The sequence below is a fragment of the Benincasa hispida genome, chromosome 4 (assembly GCF_027475165.1).
Source record: "Benincasa hispida cultivar pf3 chromosome 4, pf3_genome.v1.1, whole genome shotgun sequence".
NCBI classification, from domain to species: Eukaryota; Viridiplantae; Streptophyta; class Magnoliopsida; order Cucurbitales; family Cucurbitaceae; genus Benincasa; species Benincasa hispida.
This window is the reverse complement of record NC_143481.1, coordinates 20,003,666-20,024,637: the sequence shown is the minus strand read 5'-3', so window position 1 is coordinate 20,024,637 and position 20,972 is coordinate 20,003,666. Positions and strand designations below refer to the sequence as shown.

Here is a 20,972-nt window from a genome sequence, read left to right as displayed (position 1 = left end):
CGATAGAGTTTCCAACTTTAGTGAAACCGTAGATTGGTTGATTTGGTCCACAATCCCTTTTGTGTTGGATTCAACCAAGATGGAAAGGAGAAGATCACAATTAAGTACTGGAGACTTATGAGGTCTTTATTTGCTCGATTTCCAGCATCTGAGTTGGCAACATTTTTGAAGGATGCTAGAAGCCTCCACATTAATGTACAAGCACAAAACCAGAAAGGTCGATGACTCATAATTTTGAGATTCCCACACTAGATGATTCTCAAAATAATGTCGGTCATTATAGAAGTTAAACTTTTTGAGTTGAAGAATTGTAGAACGAGACATCAAACCATCAACATTTAAGACAGTGATTAATGCTTTATCCATGGTGATTGGATGGACAATAAGAGGGAGTGACAGACTTAAACAGTGACAGTTCAACCAAGCTAAATCTTTCTCAGAAAACTAATAGCTCTGTCCACGTTTTGTTGGTTTCTCGCCCACCCCTCCATGAGAATCTCCCATGTCTTATAATTTGGACTACCACCTCTTCCCAGTGTGTGCATATGCAATGACTCGGCCTTCTCTAACAATCCATTTCTCACATATGCACCCAAAAGAACATTGGAAACTCTAATGTCATAGTTACGACAATTCAACTCCCATTCCTTAAATACTTTCTCTGCCTCATCGATGTCTCCTACCTTCACCAAACACAGCAATATACACATGTAATTAGCACAAGTGGGTCTGCCACTTACAGCTTTACTAGCTCTCCAAACTCGAGAAACTCCCTTCTTATCCTTCAAAGAGGCGTATAATGTGATTAAGAAGAAATATCCAAGCCTATTACATGGGGATAGCTTCTTCTCTGCATCTTTTAAGGCTGCAAACGCTTTGTCAACAAGGTCTTCCTGTATATAAACTTTAGCCAGAGTAGACAGAGTGCTCCATCCCACTTGAACATTCTTATCAGTCAGCATTTCTTCAAACACTAACTCCACGGACCCGACCCCATATACCTCACTGCAAGCATTCATCCAAAGGTTGTAAGAGAGAACATTTCTCTGTATTTGATTTTGCTTCATATCCCTTATAACAAGAGGAACTTTCTCATTTTGAGATGTGGCCACATACAGTTTCATCATCTCATTATAAAGATGATGGTTCACAACCAGTCCCAAGTCCCTTAGCTTCACCATGAAAGCTTCCGCTTTTTCAGTGTTTCTCCCTTTGACATAACCATGAAGAAGAGGCAGAGATGAAGCTTTCTGAGAGGCTATGGTGGGCAATTGATTGAAGTACTCTTCAGCTTTCAGTACACCGTGCACTTTGATTGTCAATTCCAATCTGAGAGCATGTTCAGCCGGGGACATACGCAAATTATCTCGAGTTTCCATCAACATTAGTACCTGAATGTAAGAATATATTGCATAATGCATTTCTACATGTAACAGGAATCTATGAATTAAATAGTGAGATGCAATACTTTTTTTTATCTTGATTCTATTCTTCAAATGGCATACAAAAGGAAGTAAGAAATTTCAATTTCCAAATTGTTAGTTGCCAACCTCTAGCGCACGCTCAAAGCGCTTCGATGTGTAGAGCTTCTTGACAACACGCCGGAGCTTAGTGATTGAGGTCCTTTGAGCTTCACATTTCCCACTCTGAAGCACGGTGCTCACACTACTCCGAGGTAACTTGAGCTTCATAAATTCCTGCTTGGAGTTTCCATCGTCGACACCGTTTTGTAGGGTTTTGGGAGATACAGCAGAAATGTTGCTCAAAGAGTCGACTGGCGAAGTAAGTGACGATATAGGCTTCCATGCTTGGAAAAGGAAGTGAATTCTATATTTATAGAATCAACAATTCTTTGTTTCAGACCAAAAGAGGACAATGAAAGGATGAAACTCGGAGTTCTTGTAATGATAGCAAGGAAAACAGAGAGGTAAAAGTACAAAACTTACCGTCCGGTGCCGGAGCGGAGAGGCGCCTTCATCACCGATTCTGTTCGAGCAGCTACCTCCGAAGCGCGGAGCCACCGCGTCATTGATTGCTTTGCTTGCGCATTGGCGCGAAGCAATATCATGGTCGTCCCTTTTGTGGGTCCAGAAAAACCGATGGTATAAATTTTGCCCTAAACCAGCGGCTTAACACCTTGTTAATCAGCGCCGTTCGATATTTCTTCTTTATGACTTAAACCCCAAAAACCCGATCCCCATACAATTATTGAGCGAGAAGATGCAAAGGCCCGGTCCGTGGGAGTACTGAGCATCGTGCTTTGCCGGCGACCGGCAACCGGCGAATTAGTTTCATTTCCGTCGTTCGAGTTTATTCAATTAGTCTTCTCTCACATTAGCATCTAATTATTTATACGGTGATGCAGTTCTGATTGCTCAATACATTGAAGTTTTGGTGATTAGTTATTGCATTTCTGCGCGTTTCCTGCGATTTTGCTTCGTTATGAAACGCCTCGGCTGGCTAGGGCTGGTGAGTTTATACGTATTAGTATTTGTGATCAATTGTCTTCATCGGTTCTCTTTATCAACGTTGTCTAATACTATTAAGTATAGTGCCGGCGGCAATTACTTTCATCTGTAGGCGTAGAGTCGTCCATTGATCCACGACTCCCGCTCGGAAAAGTTTCATCGTTACGTCAGCTTTTTTCATGTACCCGAGGTAATTCCTTGGTCTCCATCTTCAGCTGAACGATTGATGAGCTCACTATTTCGCAGTTACTAACACTCTTTGAAGCAACTCATTTTCTTTCTCTTCCATTCCTTTTTGTCCTGAACATCTGAACTTTATTTTCTGTTTTGTTGCTTTGCTTTTTCGGGTTCTAAATGTGAATCAGCGTTGCAAGCATTTTCTTCTTCCGTCGGGAAATCTACTGACTTTGCCACAGCATTACCAGCGAGTAGATGTTTCATACACGCCACAGGTGTTTCCTTCTCTTCCTTCACCTCGAGCCCCGAAAACTGTACAATCCGGATATGTACTGTAATATTGAAGACTTGCTCATTTGGACCTTATCATTGTATACATGTCTCTAGGCTCATGTCACTCTATCGAACGAGATTACTATGAAATTCTGGGGGTTCAACACAATGCCAGTCGAGAAGAGATTAAAAAGGCATACCATGCGGTGAGTGGATTAATGAAATCGGATATGAGGGGGATGTGATTGCAACTTCTTGTAATTTTTCCTTTTTTTTCTTCCTTACATAAGTTTTCTCCTCTACATATATGTGAAAGTTGCTACTCTATTAGCTTATGTTCTCTATAATTTCAAACCTCCCTGGCAATTATGCCATTGCCTTCAATGTGAGAAGCAAATGTCTTGTATTATTGTGTTTTATGCATTATATTCATCAATAGCTGATTTCTATGGGCTTTTAAACTTTTATACATGCTTTGTTTAGTCTTGATCTTTATTCAAAGTTCAATAAATACTCGTTTGAGTTCTAGTTTTAACTAACCATCATGGGTTGATCTAGTGGTAAATTAGAGAAAGAGCTAAAAGGTCCATGGTGGCCACCTACCTAAGATTTAATATTCTACGAGTTTCTTTGACACCCAAATGTTGTAAGGTTAAGTAAGTTGTCCCATGAGATTAGTCGAGGTGTGCATAAGTTGGCCTGGACACTTACGGATGTTAACAAAAAAAAAAGTTTTAGTTTTAAAATATTTTATATTGTATTTTATAGAAAATTTATTTAGTCATATCCAAATTTAGTCTTGATAGCATGCAAAATTTATACTAAAATTCTATAAATCATTTCAATGAAGAAGACTTAGCAAATTTTTATGAAAATGTTATGTACCAAAAATGGACACTTCTCACTTATTCTTATTTGCCTATACCTTTGTTACACTATATGTGTAATGGTGATGCATTGGCATGATTACTTGAATTGAGTATCCTTACACTGTGCAAAACTATCTCATCTTTCTTTCTTCCAGGCTCACTCGAGAATCTATGTGTTCTTGCAGCCTTCTTATGCCTTCCCTTCTTTATGAATAACTTCTTTATTTGGTACATAGTTCTTGGTTCGATCAGTAAGCTTTGGAATAGCTTGCTTAAGTCATATGAAAAAGAAACACTATCAGTTTAGGATATAATGCTCCAAGACATGTGAAAAAGGAAGAAATATAGTTTCAGAAAGATTTCTGGTTGAAAATACCTAATAAGATTGATGTGAATTCTCTGTGTTGTTGGCTACATTTTTTGTCACCTATTATATGCGCTTTCTTTTCAAGAGATGCTTCATTCTTCATGTTCACTTGCTAAAAGTTACCGATTATCTTCTGCAGTTGGCGAAAAAGTATCATCCGGATGCAAATAAGAACAATCCTTCTGCCAAGAGGAAATTTCAGGAGATAAGAGAAGCCTATGAGGTTTGTAGGTGTCACTGGTTTTGAGTCTTCCAAATCTGTTGTTTGTATAATACCTACAGCGGATTCATTTATTATCTTTTTGGGAATTTCAGACTCTGCAGGATTCTGAGAAGAGATCCCAATATGACCAGGTGGCAACCCCTAAATTACTAGAGAAATATTTTGCTTCTGCTGCTTGTGCTATATTTTTTTCTTTCTCATTGGTTTCTTTTTTTGTTAACCATGACTGAGATAAGTGCAGATAGCTGTTTTCTTTTTACTGACATGTTTATACTGTGTATCTATGTGGCTGAAGAGACGTGGTGGAGAATTTGAAAATGTAGGGTTTGGTGCTGGTGGCACAGAGGGGTTTAGCTATACTTATCGAACCCATTTTTCTGACTCATTTCAAAAGATTTTCTCTGAGGTACTTTGCTTTTAATCTCCTTTTCTTACTCATCAATTGATTTGGAAGTTCTAAAGTAATTTGATGCTTCACAGATCTTTGAACATGAGACCAGCCGTTTTGCCTCAGATATTCAGGTTCTTAGTTTATCCCCAATTTTTATTTTACTCAATTCTCCAAAATTTCTAATGCAAACCATGTAAAATGTTTGATATTTTGTAGGTTGACCTGACATTATCTTTTACGGAAGCTGCAAAAGGATGCACAAAGCATTTGTCCTTTGATGCTTTTGTTCCCTGTGATTCTTGCTGTGAGTATGGCTAATTGTCTGCAAATGTCAAGTCGTGTTATATAGATACACACACACACACAAGATAACTTTTATTGCATCTTAATGATACCGAGAATTTTATGGAGAGCCTATTAATTGGATGGCTGTTGGAAGCCATAAAGCAATCTCTGTTATCATACTAAACATAGAAATTGAAGTATTGAAATTCTTCTATATTTAGACTCCGGATACATTAGTGTTTCTTACTTGTGCAAAGGAAGAACACACACACACATTTTTTTTCCTTCCCCTGTAACCTTCTTTTGCAAATGACCAGTTTTAATTTTGAATTGATGAATAAAAAACTATTAGTTCTCAGATGGAGCGAATATCAGTTTGATGTGATAGTCATGTCCTGAAGAATCTGTTCTGACATTAACTAAATATCGTGATGATTGCTGATTGCTTGAATTGTAATTTTTATCTTATTGCCTTGTGCTTGCCCTCAGTTTATTCATTCCAAGAAATAGAAGAGTTTTAGCATTTTTTTTCCTCTTTTAAGTATATGGCCTTTTCCCTTTGTTTTAGATGGGCGTGGCTATCCAGTAAATGCAACAAAAAGAAGTTGCCCCACTTGCAGAGGTTTAGGTAGAGTAAGTGTCTTCAAATAATAAATTACCTGCAAATCTGGAACCGTTCAGTGTCAATTGTCCTGCTATTTTCTTTTAGATTTGATTACTTTAATCATCAGGTTACTATACCTCCGTTTACATCAACGTGCACCACTTGCAAAGGATCGGGTCAAATCATTAAGGTTTGGTGTATGCTTAAAAAATTTTAGTTCTTTTAACCTTCTTCCTTGCTAATCCTTTTTCAGTGATTTATTTCTTCATTTTTTGGTATGCTTCAGGAATTGTGTGTGCAATGCAGGGGAATGGGGGTTGTAGAGGGTGTCAAGGAGGTTACAGTTACTATACCTGCTGGTTGGTCTTCACCACTTGATTTTGTTTATCATGTTGAATTTTGACTGAAATAAAACATGATCGATATATTATGTAGAATAACTGCAACACTTTAGATAAAGCTTACTTGAATTGATATTAATTAGATTGCATTAGAATTTATTTCTCTCACTTTTCAGTTGTTAATTTAGAATGCACGCCCATTTAGTGAAAAAGGAAACGAGAGAAAAAAAGAAGAAATAGCTCAATTTTGTAAATGTTCTTTTTTCTATTTCTTTTTCTGATAAGAGTATTTTATATATTTCAAAAGGTTGAGTTGTTAGATCGGATTTAATTTTTTTTATTAGAATTTATTTTTATAATTCTGTAAAGTGGAAACTTTGTTTGTTTGTTTGTTTTTGTTTTTGGTTTTTCCCCCTCTTAATTGAAACAGGCTTGTACAGTTATTATATTTGAACCGAAGAGAAAATGAGATACTACAACGACTTAAACTTGAATTTGGTGCCCAAAAACTTGAGGAGATAGGTTACATTGGAATTGTTCCCAAGAATTTTATTCCTCAGTGTTCTCCAATTGTATTATTACAAGAACAACTTTTAACTCAAAAGAACATTTGAAACTTCGCATTGATTTTTTTTCCTATAGTTTTTTTTTAAATATATTTTGTTTGCAATTTTTGGAATGCGTTAGGGGTTGATTCTGGAGATACCATTCGTGTGCCCGAAGCTGGTAATAGTGGTGGACGAGAAAGTCATCCTGGCAACTTGATCATTAAATTGAAGGCAAAAAACCACTTACATTTTTCTTCAGCTTACTTTAGCAATGTCCGTCCTTGTAAAAGCAATTGCACATGACTTGCTAACTCATGCTCAATGTGACCACCCATTCCTCCTCCCTGTTTCAAGAGAACTCAGCCCTCCTTGAAGGGATGAAAGAATGTTGCGGTCTATTAACTTATTTTTGATCCCACATTGGTTTTGTTTTTGTTTTTTGTTTTTTGTTTGGTTTTTTTTAAACTAGAATAAAACTTTTCAAATTGATGAAATGAAAAGAGATCAATACTCAAAGGAAAGATACAAACCCCATAAGGGAGTGAAATTGAAATCAATAAATAAAGAGAATTACAATAGAAAGATAAAAGACATTCTAGTTTTATAAAGAGAAATCAACAAGAGACTTTGAAAGAGAACACCATGAAAAAACCTTGGGACCATTTGAAGTAAAGCGATCTATTGGATTGAGGAGCTTGATATGAAAGATCCTCTGGTTTGAAAACCATAACCCAAAAGGAAAAGCTTAGTTACTTGTAAAATAAAAAGCACCAAAAGATTTGGATTAGAAGAAAGCTCATATCTTTTGTTTTTCTGTTTTTTTTTTCTTTTGTTTTTTTTTTTAAATAAGAAATAGAAACATATATTCAAAGAAGAACAAAAGAGAACAACCTAAGGGCAGGGGTTGAGACGACCCCCTCCTTGAATAAGAGCCTTTCAATTGTTAAAAATCATAGAAAGGTTGTAATTATAAAAGACTTTGGTGTAATTTGTGCACCACCAAGAAGCTGTATGCTGAACAACAGTCCAAAAAGAAAAAAAAGAAACGAACTTATCTTCAAAAGTTCTCCTATTCCTTTATTTCCAAATGCACCACAAAAGGGATCTAGAAGTGCCTCTCCAAAGGACCTTCCCTCTAGCACCAAAGGCTCTACTATCGAGCCCATCAATTATCCAATTGTCAATTTTGTTTGGAAGGCAGCAATCAAGACCAAAGGTTCTAAACAGGAGGGACCACCCCTTAGAGGTAAAGTCACAATGCAAAAACAAGTGATTAAGGAACTCTTCACTTTTCATACAGAGGCAGTAGATAGAAGGATTGAGGGAGGATTGTTGGAGCTTCCTTTGAAGTTTGTCATGAGTATTAAGGCTTCTATAAGCAAGGGACCAAAGGAAGAACTTCACCTTATTTGGACTTTTAAGCTTCCAAACAATTCTCACCAAAGGAAAAGTGAAGGAGGATGTGCTTTTCACAATGTTTGGAAAGGTGGCCTTGGTAGTAAACTTTCCAAAGGCCTCTAAGTTCCACTTGAGGCTATCACGACCACTCTGAGGAGCCTAAAAGTTTAGAATTTCCAAAATAGCAATCAAATCACCCATCTCTCTATCGAGGATGCTCCTTCTAAGGCCCAAAGTCCAAGGCTGATTGGTAGAATCCAACAATCTGCCACAACGACATCCTTTCTCAGGGAGAGGGAAAAGATGTTAGGAAATTTCTGTACTAGGGGCTGATCATCACACCAACTGTCCTTCCAGAACCGAATAGCTCTCCCATCACCCATAAAGAAGTATGTAAATTTGAAAAACAAATCTTTATGTTTAAGAATTCCCGCCCACAGCCTCGAATTTCTTCCCCTTTTAGGCATGTTTGTAAACCAACCAGAAGGATCCAAGCCATAAATAGCCACAATAATTCGCCTCCAGAGAGCATTCTCTTCATGACAAAAGCGCCAGGGCCATTTCATGAGAAGAGCAGTGATTTTTTTTTTTTTTTTTTTGACGAGGAGACCCGATACCAAAGCCACCATAAATAGTAGAGAGGGAGGTAGAGTTCCAGTTGACAAGGTGGGATGTCTGGTTACAAGGACCTCCATTCCAAACAAAGTCTCTAATGATCTTTTCCAGACTATTTATAACTTTGATCGGGGCTTGCATAAGAGAGAAAAAATAACAAGGGAGACTATTGAGAACCGATTGAGCAAGAGTCAACCTACCACCTTTGAGATAGAGATTCTTCTCCATTTGTCCACTTTCGATTTAAATTGCTCCCCACTGTGAGTCCACCAATAGGGAAGTCCAAATAAGTGAAAGGGAAAGTATCAACTTTGCAACTAAATTTTGTAGCGTATCGATTCACTTCCTCCCTATCAAGGTTAATTCCGGTTATGGAGGTTTTAGCAACATTAAGTGGCAGCCTTGAACCCAATAGAAACAAGTTCACAACAATCCACCATGCCTCAAGGTTGCATCTTCCCATGAGCAAAAGAGAAGAGTGTCGTCTGCATATTGGAGACGCGTTATCTCAATATTCAAGTTACTAAAAGAAAAGCCTTTTATATTCCTCTCATTGCAATATTGAATAAGACAGCTCAAGGCATCCCCCACAACCGTGAAAGGAAAAGGAGCGAGAGGGTCTCCCTGATGCAAACCCCTTTTAGCAAAGATTTTACCTCAAGGTCTTCCATTAAAAATAATGGAGAAATTGGTCGTAGAAAGACAACCCCAAATCCACCTCCTCCATCTACTACCAAACCCCTTGAGTTTCAAGATCGTGTCAAGGAAAGCCCAATAAACTTTATCATAACCCTTCTCAAGGTCAAGTTTCAAAAGGGCACCTTTGTTCTCAATCACTTGCCACTCCTCTAAGGACTCAAAAGCTGTCAAAATAGCATCGAGAATCTACCTCCCCTCCACAAAGGCCACTTGAGACTCAATACACAATGGAGGGGAGCACTTTCTGAAGCCTTGTAGCAAACACTTTAGAAATGATATTATAGAGGGAGGTAACCAAACTGATTGGTCTGACTCGAGAAGTCTTTTTTCATTGGAATAAGACATATGTGTTTCGTTGCAACACTTGTTAATAGTACCATTTTTAAAAAAAATCTTGGAACACGCCTACTAAGTTGGATTTTAAAATGTTCCAAGATTTTTTATATAAAATTCCTCTGTCATACTGTATGGGCCTAGAGACTTGAGATTCCCCAAATTGAAAACAGCATTGCAAATCTCTTTTTCGGTAACAAAATCTCTCACCCTTTCACCTTTGATGACCCCACTTGGAAGACTCTAAACAATCAGGATTCTTTGTCCTTGGAAGTCACGTTTGCCAAATTAGAAGAAAGCTCATACCAATTGTAGTTTTGTTTCCTTGTGGCGGTATTTCTAGTTCTAAATTGTATTGGTTTCTTAATAATAGACTTCGGTTGTTTTAAAAAAATGTATTTATCAATTGTTCTGTTCTCATTATTTCCGCGATCAAGTTTCTACTTATGCCATGTACAAAAGATCTCAATTTAGTATTGAGTTCAATTTAAATCAAGTGCAATGTCTTACTGTTTACTCTTTGCATAATAACTCTTTACTTTTAATGGAATTGTTTTTTTAAGTGTTTTTAGTCATAAATGGTAAATTGCTAGAGCAATATAGGAATAACGATTTTTCCTATTAGTCTAATATTCTTTTTTCAATGTTTTAGGTTGCTGAAGATCGTATCTTTAAGAGGGATGGTGTGGATATTTATGTGGATTCTAATATCTGCTTCACTCAAGTGAGAAATTTAACCCATATCAGGGTTTGAATTGATATTTCTTCATGAGTGGATATGCTTTTTATTAGTTGTGGAAGTTTTCCTCCGGTCAACATAATCTGCTCACTTGTCATGCATTTTTTCTGAATGAATATTTTCTCACTATTCAAACCTTATACATTTGACCCTTATGCTGGTTAGAAATTCGAAATGATCTTCCTCCACCGACTTTTAAGTTATTGCACTTTATTAATTAAGAGTTTCCAAGTAAACATCTCTCTCATATTGTCTAAAGGCAGTAAGCCATACTTACTATCCATCGTGCCCATTCTCAATTATTAAAAGAAATAGGAGTTATTTTGTGAGATTTTGGAATGTTTGTCTCTTTGCAGCAATTGTTTGTTTTTTTGAGTTCTGTAAATATAGTGGCCAGTGACTCAGTAATATTGCCCTTGTAATTCATGTCTTTCTAGATTTTGTTTTACTTTCTTTGTACAATATCTAGTTACTTATTGTTTTCAGTGTGTTATTCATTAAAAACTATTGCCTTTTTGCATATTTATGTAAATTTTATATTCATCAAATTTGTTCCAAATTGCTCTTTCAGGCTATTCTTGGGGGCAAGGTTGAGGTTCCAACATTGTCAGGCAGGATACAAATAAATGTAATTGCTTAAAATCAATGTTCATCAATTCTTTTTCTTCCATGAAGTTGTTTTCCTTTATTCTGAAATAGCTTGACTACAAGGAATCTAAATTCAGAGTGTAGAGGAAAAACTGGTATATTTAGAATTTACAAGAGACTATTATTGCACTAAAGAGAAGTAAAGGGAATTACAAAATGACATTCCAATTGTACCGTATAGAGTAAGGAGAGAAATTGAAAATCCTTTTAGAAACGGGACTCCAAATTGTAAGAAAAACAAAACAATCGGACTCCCGTATTGCACTGGGATCTTTACTTACAGTCAGTTGCGAGTAAGTTTGGGTTAGACAGACCCTGTTGGAGTATGATAAGCTCATTTAAAGCCTCTAATTACAGTCCCGCTTCTCCACAGCCAACGTCTTTTGGTTGGACCTGTGGAGAATGGATACACATATGGCTTATAGTTCAACTTGCCTTTCTAGAGTCTGTAAACTTCTTGTTACGGTAATATTAAGTGTACTTCACAGAGTGATGGGATTTGACTTCCAATAGGATTTCTATGATCTGGAAGAGAATGGCTTTGTTTAAAGTTTAATGTCTAAGTTGGAAGGATTTACTTTATCTAATGCCACGGATAAGAAATTGTTAGGTACTTAAGCACCTTGGAGAACCACACCCCAAAAGCTAGCTATTGGGGCGGGAGAGCCAAGCCACTGAAGTACCAAATTCGTCATCCCGTTCTAACCAAAGTGGGACAAGTGGGACAAAGACATCTCATACTATCTTGGTTCCTAACAGATTGCGGTGTGCTGACTTATTCATTTTCAATTCTTGCAAATCATTTTTGGTTAATTCTGACAAATGCAGTCAATGCAGCACTTGCAAAGTGAATTGGTTAAAGACAATGCTAAAGTTCTCTGCAGGCGTAGAGTTTGATCTTTCTTTGAACTCTTTGGCTAGAAATAAGCCATATTGCATCACTTTGGGTACTTGTCCTGTATACAGCCTGGGTGGCCTTCACAAGAAGTTATTTTGTAATCATAATATTTCTTTTTCTTTATTAATTTGGATATGAGATACGATTTGTAATATTTTTTTCCCACCAGGGTTTGTTTTTCCTCAACCATTAGTTATTACCTCTTTCTTTCTCTTCTTAATAATATACTACATCTCTCATAAAAAAAAAAAAAGAGTCATAGAAACAAGGGCAGGAAGTTGTTTCTTAGGTCGGTGTCTCATGATGGCATTAGTACTATTCGCAAAGTTCAAGGAAAAAATCATATTAGTTTTCTTCTCTCCAATTTAATTGATACTCCTCATAGAACTCAGTCAGTTGTGAGGCACATATTCCTTATTGGTTTCAATTGCAACAACTCCTTAAAGTTTCCGTTTTCAAAATCCTGATGGTTTCTCCAGGATGTTGGTAGATGGCCTTCCATCTTGCTTGGGGTTCTTAAAAAGGAAAAATCTAGGTTCCTCTTGTGACATTGTGGGGCTCTTTCTTGGAACATTTGGCTTGAGCATTAACAGAAAGATACATTCGTGAAGAGCTGCATGAATCTATATTTCATTCACAAGGGGCAAATTCAGTCCTAAATTCGGAATCTCTAAGACATCTAAAATGCAAGTATACGTTCCTGTTTCTTAAGTTGCCTAGACAGCAAGCAGCTAATACTTCTAGGTTTTTTTTTTTTTTTTTTTTTTTTTTTGGTTATCAATTTACTTGTATAGGATGTATTGTATTATCAAAATATACCTTAAATTGAAAATGTTGTAAGTTGAAGATCAATCTATTTCGAAGTTATTATTATACATTTAATTTTCACCCAAAAAAATAGTGAGCATGACAAATGCAATTTAAAGCTTTAAACTTGCTTGATGGTGCTTTTATTCTTAAATCAGATACCAAAAGGCGTTCAGCCAGGACATCTCCTAATACTGAGAGGGAAAGGTATGCCTTTTCACCCATCTTTTCATAGCACTTTTAAGCCAAAATACCTAACTGTGGAACTTGTCCAGGATTGCCAAAACATGGACTTTTTGTTGATCGTGGAGATCAATATGTGCGATTCCGTATTAAATTTCCCACGTAGGTTATGGCTTATCTTCTACTTTTCATCGTACTAACTCTGGTATTTTGACAATCTTTGTCAGACTGTTTCCACAAATTTTACTAGAAGCTTTTTTTGGCAAGTCTTGTTCTTCCCTCGTTAACTATAAACTTTAATTCCAGTGGTTATTAATTATTGAGGTGTCCAGAATCATGCACAAGAGAATATTATTTTAAGTATCAGATTTTGTGACAGTTTTATATTTTCAAAAAAAGTATCAGATTTTGTGACATGAAAATATATGTGGCCACTTGAAGTGAGCTCTTACTAGATGGATGGGGTTGCATACTTCAAATTGGTTGGTGCGACAATTCCTTGAGATCCAGTACCATGTCCTCTTCTTTAGAGTAGCGTGTCTTATTTGCAATTGAAGGAATGAAGTTCTATTTTTTCAAATTCTTAATTGATAATAATACCCTTAAGTGATGAATTTGATCAGTCTCCTAGTTACTACTCTTAATTGTCTATGTATCAAAATATTTTGATTCAGTAACACTTAGCTTCCGATTGTACTTAGGTTATTGATACATGGAATCAGGGCCTTTTATCAGAACTTTTCTATCTTATCCTTTCACATTTCCTTTTAATTTTTTCCCTTATTATAGTTAAGGTAGGCTGAATATTTGTCGTTTAGGCTTTTACTGTTAGCATGACCAGAGCAACTCTCTTTTGTGATAGTCTTAGGACCTTGGTGCCATTGGCTTTGAAGGTCTCTCTGAGACTTGATTTAGATTCTAACCTTGGGATTCTTTTTCTCATCACTTATTTAAAATGTTCATGCTTCTTTTGATTGTATATCCACTGACGTTGTGTAGGCATGAGAGGCATATTTTTTCTTCGATTTTCTTATGCTCCATTTTGTTTTCCATTCCATGCATTTCACTGTAAAGAGTTTTGGACCAGTATGCTGCAGGGTCTCTACGAACTGATTCATGTTTTCTTTCATTGATTTTTAGTGAAATAAGTGAACGCCAACGTGCCATTTTAGAAGAATTTGCTGAAGAAGAAATAAAGAATGGGATTGACGACTCAAATAAAGCAAGTTGGTCAGTTTTCTCCTTATGTATCCTGCATGGCCGATGTTTTCCTTTTTTGAATTTCCCCCTCCAGCTGTTAAGCTAGATTTATTAATCATTTGATGAAAGGTACGTAGTTGTAGGTAGATCTGTTTCTATCTCTATTCCTTATTCCAAGTCCTAAAATCTTGTGAGAGAAATCTTCTAAAACAAAGAATTAATGACATTTTAAAAAATGATCTTAATTTGTGCGTTGACTTGGCAACTCCTAGAAGCACACTAAAGGTAGCTCTAACCTGGACAAGGGAGAGCGAACTATAAATTGAATAGGCCAGACATCTTATCTTACTATTTAAGTGTGATGGGAACACTAAAAAAAGTTATGGATATTTCATTCTTCATTTTGGTCACACAAAACCTATAAATTAGGAGTGAGAATGGTCTTTTTTCTCTTTTTAACATCATTTATAGACTCCTCCATGCATAACATCCAATGAAACATTTGGCATTTGTTAGGAGGCTTCACTCTCCCAATCATTTTACACAAAGTACTCTTTAGACCTACCTCTCGTCCTTGATGAAATTAAAAAAAAAAAGAGAAAAAAAAGACCATAAAGCTGTCAAAAGCATCATGAAGCCACAGGCTATGAGACTAGTATTCTTAGTGGAAGAAGGATGGATACTATTAATGCAAATGCAATACTCAGGCCTCCCTTATGATATCAGTACGTAGGGAGTGATAGTAAGAGCTAGGTGAAGTAAATTAAAAGTGAGTTGTATTAGTATATCGAATTGTTTACTAGCAGTATGTGTACTCTACCAATTGTCAATTTATTGCCGTGGCTATTTCCCATGGCCATTGTGGATAAGAATGATTAGAAAAGAGACCGAGGGTAAATGTGGAGAGAGTGCAAGCTTCTGTAATCGTGGAGAAATTGTAAAGTCTATGTTTGATAATAAAAATACCAAAGGGATCTACACTTTTATTGTTAGAAAACACATTGGTGGGAATGCTGAAGCGTCATAATGTGGATATGAAGATTGATTTGCTAGAGGGTCTGAACTCTGTAGCAGAGAGAATGAAGAGAGATTCTGAAATGGTACAAGAGGGAGAAGGCAAAGCTACTAAGGGTGTGCAAGACCGATTACCTTTTTTTTCTCCCCATAAACAAAATGCCAATGAAAAAGCATTCGGATGTCTCAGGAGAATAGTGGGAAGTAGTCCAACAGGGGAGGTGAGATCAGGTAGGCAGGAAATAGCAATTTTCAAAGGTGAAGATCTGTATGGGTAAGCGTTTAGGGAAAAGTGTGATAGGCCTTGAATTACTAGGGCAGTAACACGTGTGAGGAAAATATGTAGATTGTGTGGGTCCAATGGAATATTGTTAGTTAGAGGGGGCTCGGGAAGGGGTGAGGTATGTAAACGGTTTTCGGTAGTGAGGGGGGATTATCTTTTTTGCTGAATTACTTATAATTGTTCTCTGTATGAGATCTTGGAGAGGAAGGGAAGCTCTCAAATTCTCCCTCTGCTTGTTGATAAATAAATTGAGGCTAAGGCCTATCAGAGTGCTAGGAAAGCTGATGGATGAAGAAAAATTGGGAAGGGCTGCAGCTGTGATGGATTGGGAGGCTTTGACATGGTTTCATTGGTAGGATAGCCACAGACCAATAAGCAGTTGGGAGAGAGTCATTAATGTTGGCTTGACCTCGACTACCATAAAAGGAGGTGCAATATGAAAATTTTCTAACATTAATATAATATGTCAAGATAGCAGCATACAAGGACATCGTGACACTGACAATTCAAGTCATTGGTAGATGTCATGGATAAAGTCTTGGGTGGAAACTCTGTATATGGCCTCGAAAAAGAGATCAATTTATGTTGGGTCACTATCCTCACTCAACCTAAACCACAAAGTATAATGGGCAGAGAATAAAATCCTAGATGAACAAGAAATGTTTTCAATGTAAAAAATAGCTTGCACTGGTACAGGGTTAGCATCAGATGCTAACTACTGAAGAATTGAAGTGGTGGAGGGGAAAGGTTATATCTTTGATGTGAAGGCCTTATAAGGCATTGACACTCCTAAAATGGTCAAGAGTCAGTATCGGACATGTGTCATGCTCCCAACATGTGTCCGACACGCAAAATAGTGTTTATCTTTTCTTTTTTAGTTTTCCAACACACGAAGATATGCTGGGACACGCTGCTGATTTTTTTTTTCCTTTTATAGTAAAGAAACAATGGTTTTGTCAGCCCGTTAGTGTCCAACCCATTTTCTCTAAATCTTAGGGTTTTCCAGCACTCACTCATTGATTGTTCCATCCTAAAAACCCATGGTCACTTACTATTCCATCCTCAAAAGTTCAAAATCCCCGATATTCTATTGTCTTTTTAATGAAATCTATGGTTGTTCTTTTGATGTAAGGTAATATTCACAGTATGTCAAAATATGCACAAATATTTATTTTTGTAAGGAAAAAAAATAACATGTTCTATTATAAAAAAATAACGTGTTCTATTATTTGTTAATAAAGAAACTATGGGTTTGTATCCATAAAGGAGGTCCCTTCCCAAGCCCCCCCAGTTCTAATTCGATATATTTTTTCAGATCCAATTGTTTTCTTACTCAGTGGCTTCTTTATCTGCTCTTCTGTTCTGATTGTAATGAAGATCCTGAAATGAAAACAGGCTTTATCAGCAGCTCTCTACTGGTTGAACTTTCAGGTGGCAACGAATTCTTAACCGTGTCGGGGAACCTATGTTTGTTCTTGAATTGTCCCTATTAATCTTGTTCATTGTGCTCCTTACGTCAAGGGGCTGAACGAGGTCCAGAGGTTTCAGTGGGAGATATTTTGGCAAGTAAATATTGAAGTGGGGAGGCAATCTATTCATTCAATAAATTAATGTAGATAGATACAAGGTATTCTTTTTTCTCTGGTATTCCTTCCAGTTTATTTGGTCGTTTTAATTAATAACTGGTTTTGGTAACCAATCTTAAATACTTTATTTGAACTTGAACAAGTTTTCAGGCATTAAGCTCACGGACTATCTTCAGTTCTACATATGGCCAATTATTCGTCTTGAAGTCTAAACTCATAAAAAAGTCATATGGCATGATTTACTCAATTTATAGTTATTATGCCTTTTGTGCCAGTGATAACATTTATGAATTAGTCAACATGAACATAGCCCAAAAAGTTAAAATATATGTTCTTTTGTTGTTGGTGAAAGTTAAAAAATACAACAATTTTCTATTAACAATATCCTTGAACTGTTTTTTAATCCGCTCTACTTTGAGCAGTGTCCCCCTCAATGCCTATCGTTATGTGATCTTGATTCCCCATTGCTAATTTTTGCAGGTCAATTTTTCAGTACCCGAGTTGCAGTTTCAAATTCGTAAAGATTACTCGAGTTAACTTACACTTGTTCAGAAAAATTTACATAGATACTACAATGAGTAGTTGGAAGATCTTTGAATCTCTTCTCTGGAAGGAAGTTCTTTCTTTTCTTCGTTCCTCCACAAGCTTTCCTGTAGGTTTGATCCTTTATTTTTGACAACCACTCGCCACAGTTGAGCAATGTAGCCATTTTGAGATTCTCAGCGGCTCAGGCTTTTGCTATGAATTTTTAAAATTGACCCACATTATTTTGTACTGATGATGCACTATTGAATATTACGTCTATGATGATTAGTCTAATCTTTCCTTCTGCATTGTATCTGCTTTTATTTGAATGCTATCTATATATCGTGGATACCCACCGCCGCCGCCGCCCCCGTGATTTCCTCCTTTATTTTCTTTCAGGACTTTAATTAACCTGAACTTGTAAGTTTATCTAAGTTTGTATTTGTACTTATAGGCATGTTTATTTCGTTAGACTTTTGATTAGTCATACTATTAAGGATTTAAAATGTTTCAACAATAGTGTATTAGACCACAACAAAGTTTAAAAATGTTGATATCAAAATCTCGATTTTACTAAAATGTTGAAGTAAATATTGATAAAATATTCATGTTAGGTGGATATTTCTAAAAAGATTGTAAAGAAAAATTAATAAATAAAGCTTTTACACCCTTTTAACACTTTAATATGTTTATTATTTATATTATAGTTATACAATTTTTTAAAATGTCACATTTTGTTACTTTTTATGTTTTATGATTGTTATATGAACATAATGAAAAAGTTGATTTATCCTTTGATGTTGAACCCACAGACATTACAATATCGATGTATATTCTTGATAAAAAAAAAGTGAATAAATATTTCAAACAAAAAGTAAGCATCTAGCATGAGTGGCTTTTTTTCCCCCTTTTTGTTTCATTTTTGATCACTTATAACCGAAAACAATTATAAAAATTAAAAAACCAATAAATAAAAAAATATTTGCACCCCAAACTGGAGGCCGTACGAGTTTTAATTTTAAACTTCCAATTCATCAATTCAAACTTTAAATTTGGTCAAGTACATCAATTTTGACCCTTAAATTTCATTTCATCAATTAAACTTCAACTTCAAATTTAAGGAACTGCATCAATTTACATATTTCTTAGGTTTTCATTTTAATCACAATTAGAACATTTTTCAATCCATGTCCAAAGTCACACATTGTCATGTGATATGTATTTATGTCCATCTTAGAAGGGTGATTAAAAAAGAAACTTAATCAAAAGTTTAAATTGATACACTTATTTAAGTTTGGGGTTTAGATGGATGAACTTAAAAAGTTAGGATTAAATTTTATACAAACTCCTACGTTTGAAGTTTATAGTTGAAAGTTTAGGATTAAAATTAATAAACCTATATGATTTATCATAAAAATCAAAATATACCTAAATAACCCTATTTCCAAAAAGAAAAATATGAAAATAACTTTTTGTTTCTAAAAAAATAAATATTAGCAAAAAAATTGATTCATGAAGACAATTTTACACAACACAAATTCATTGGCTTCTGTCAACCTCAATCAAAATCCATCTCCAAACCTTTACAGGCAGCGCAAAATTATTATAGTTCCCTTCCAACTTGTAATTCACTTATTCTTAACTATTTAAAAGAAAATTGTTTGAATTAAATTCACATTTCTAGTTAATATAATACCCTTTTAAAAAATTATTATAAAAGATCAGAAGAAAAAGTAAACCATACTTTAAAATATAAAATTGGTGCCACATCAGAGTTCGTATTTTCTAAAATATTAATAAATGTTAATATGTTAAAAATTATAATCACTAGTTAAAAATTTCAATTTCTTTTTATAGTTGAACAAGCTTATAATATAGATAGGTATTTTTTTTTTATAATATTGGCTGTCCTATTTTCTATGTATCTATTTATTTATATTAATTTTTAACTGTCTACCACAATATCATTCAATAAACACAATGTGAACTTTTTGAATGTATATGTAAGTGGACAAACAAACTTTATCGCAATAGTCAGCTATCACATAATTATTGAAGGTAGACAACTAATATAGATATATAACATCACAAATTTAGCTTTGACATGCTTCAATCCAATTGGTGAAGTTACTCTTTCCAAAAAAAGAAAAAAAAAGTGAAGTTACTGATTACCATTTCAAAATCAATTATTTCAACTATCATTCTAAACTAAAAACATAATAATAAAATTTAAATATTATTATGAATATTAAAATAATAAATAGATGCTTATTACTTAGTATCCCAAAGTCGTGTCACTCTTTATGTTGTTCATGTGCTTTGTAATTATTTATGTTTAGTATCTATGTAAGTCCACGTCTTATTTGCCACTTTGCTTATCTGGCATTTGGTGGATCTTAAAATTACACATACATTGGTGAGAATTCCACTTCAAAATTTCACTAATTTACCTACTATCCAATTTTATAATTTTAGTTATTTTATGGTTTTAATTATTTTATTTTATATATTTAATATTATTATATAAAAATATTATTATATTATATTTTCTTCATATCCGTATTATCGTTGTGCTTCTCAATTTCACAACACGTCATCAGCACAAGCTCCTATCGTTTTTTTCGCTAAAGGTAGGTCCTAAAAGTATGTCAGTTTTTCCCTCTTCGTTATAATTAATAAATTTAATGTTATTTTGCATATTCAATATCTATTAAATTTCTAACATAAGTACAATATTTTATGATAGTGCTGCCATGACAAATCTCACAAAATTAGAAGTTTCCGCATTTGATATTAACGACAATAATTATTTGTCATGGGTACTTAATGCTGAAATTCACTTGGATGCTATGAACTTGGGAGAAACAATTAAAGAAGAAAATATAACATCCAGTTAAGACAAAACAAAAACTATGATTTTCTTTCGTCATCATATTCACAAGGGATTGAAAATAGAGTATCTAACAATAAAAGATCTCCGTATCCTGTGGAAAAATTTGAAAGAGAGGTATGATAATAAAAAAAACTGTTATTCTTCTTAAAGTTCGTTATGAGTGGATTCACTTGAAGCTACAAGATTTCAAATCAGTAAGTGATTATATCTCTGCATTATTTAAAATCAGTTCAAAATTGTTGTTATGTGGAGGAAAAATTACTCATGCTGATAAGTTAGAGAACACATTTTCTACATTTCATGTCTTAAATATGCTTCTGCAGCAATATCGAGAGAAAGGTTTTTAATAGTATACTGAATTAATTTCATGTCTTCTCGTAGTCGAACAAAATAACGAGTTATTGATGAAAAATTATGAATCTCAACCAACCAGAATAACACTATTCCCTGAAGTGAATGCTGTGAATTTTAATAATAATCGTGGTCGAGGTCGTGGTCACAGTTGAGGTCATGACCTTGGCAGAGGAAGAAATAATTATTATTTTTGTGGTAGTTAGTTTAATCATTCAAATTTCAAAAGAAGAACGCAAAATGATGATCACAAA

General features: G+C 35.1%; 2 protein-coding genes across 8 annotated transcripts; one reads left to right on the top strand and one right to left on the bottom strand.

The window, feature by feature from the left end:
• Nucleotides 1-100: 100 nt before the first annotated feature.
• Nucleotides 101-2,078, bottom strand: LOC120075607 (Tetratricopeptide repeat (TPR)-like superfamily protein). The gene is made up of 3 exons (XM_039029155.2): nucleotides 1,947-2,078; nucleotides 1,551-1,827; nucleotides 101-1,391 (listed from the first exon to the last, which is right to left on the bottom strand). Exons 1-3 carry the CDS (start codon nucleotides 2,066-2,068, stop codon nucleotides 426-428), a joined length of 1,365 nt encoding a protein of 454 aa, XP_038885083.2. The 5' UTR covers nucleotides 2,069-2,078; the 3' UTR covers nucleotides 101-425.
• Nucleotides 1,963-17,782, top strand: ATJ1 (DNAJ heat shock family protein). 7 transcript variants are annotated; one of them, XM_090312689.1, is made up of 21 exons: nucleotides 1,963-2,102; nucleotides 2,366-2,469; nucleotides 2,553-2,658; nucleotides 2,834-2,920; nucleotides 3,033-3,124; nucleotides 4,294-4,377; nucleotides 4,470-4,508; nucleotides 4,673-4,783; nucleotides 4,858-4,899; nucleotides 4,985-5,072; nucleotides 5,622-5,686; nucleotides 5,785-5,847; nucleotides 5,944-6,016; nucleotides 6,686-6,777; nucleotides 10,244-10,315; nucleotides 10,902-10,958; nucleotides 12,842-12,890; nucleotides 12,959-13,028; nucleotides 14,007-14,096; nucleotides 16,795-16,990; nucleotides 17,430-17,782. In XM_090312689.1, exons 2-20 carry the CDS (start codon nucleotides 2,443-2,445, stop codon nucleotides 16,889-16,891), a joined length of 1,404 nt encoding a protein of 467 aa, XP_090168815.1. In that variant the 5' UTR covers nucleotides 1,963-2,102; nucleotides 2,366-2,442; the 3' UTR covers nucleotides 16,892-16,990; nucleotides 17,430-17,782. The 7 variants fall into 7 exon arrangements, with proteins under 7 accessions (XP_090168815.1, XP_038885080.2, XP_090168814.1 ...); XM_039029152.2 differs by having other exon boundaries at nucleotides 16,759-16,990; XM_090312688.1 differs by lacking the exon at nucleotides 1,963-2,102 and having other exon boundaries at nucleotides 2,333-2,469.
• Nucleotides 17,783-20,972: the final 3,190 nt, after the last annotated feature.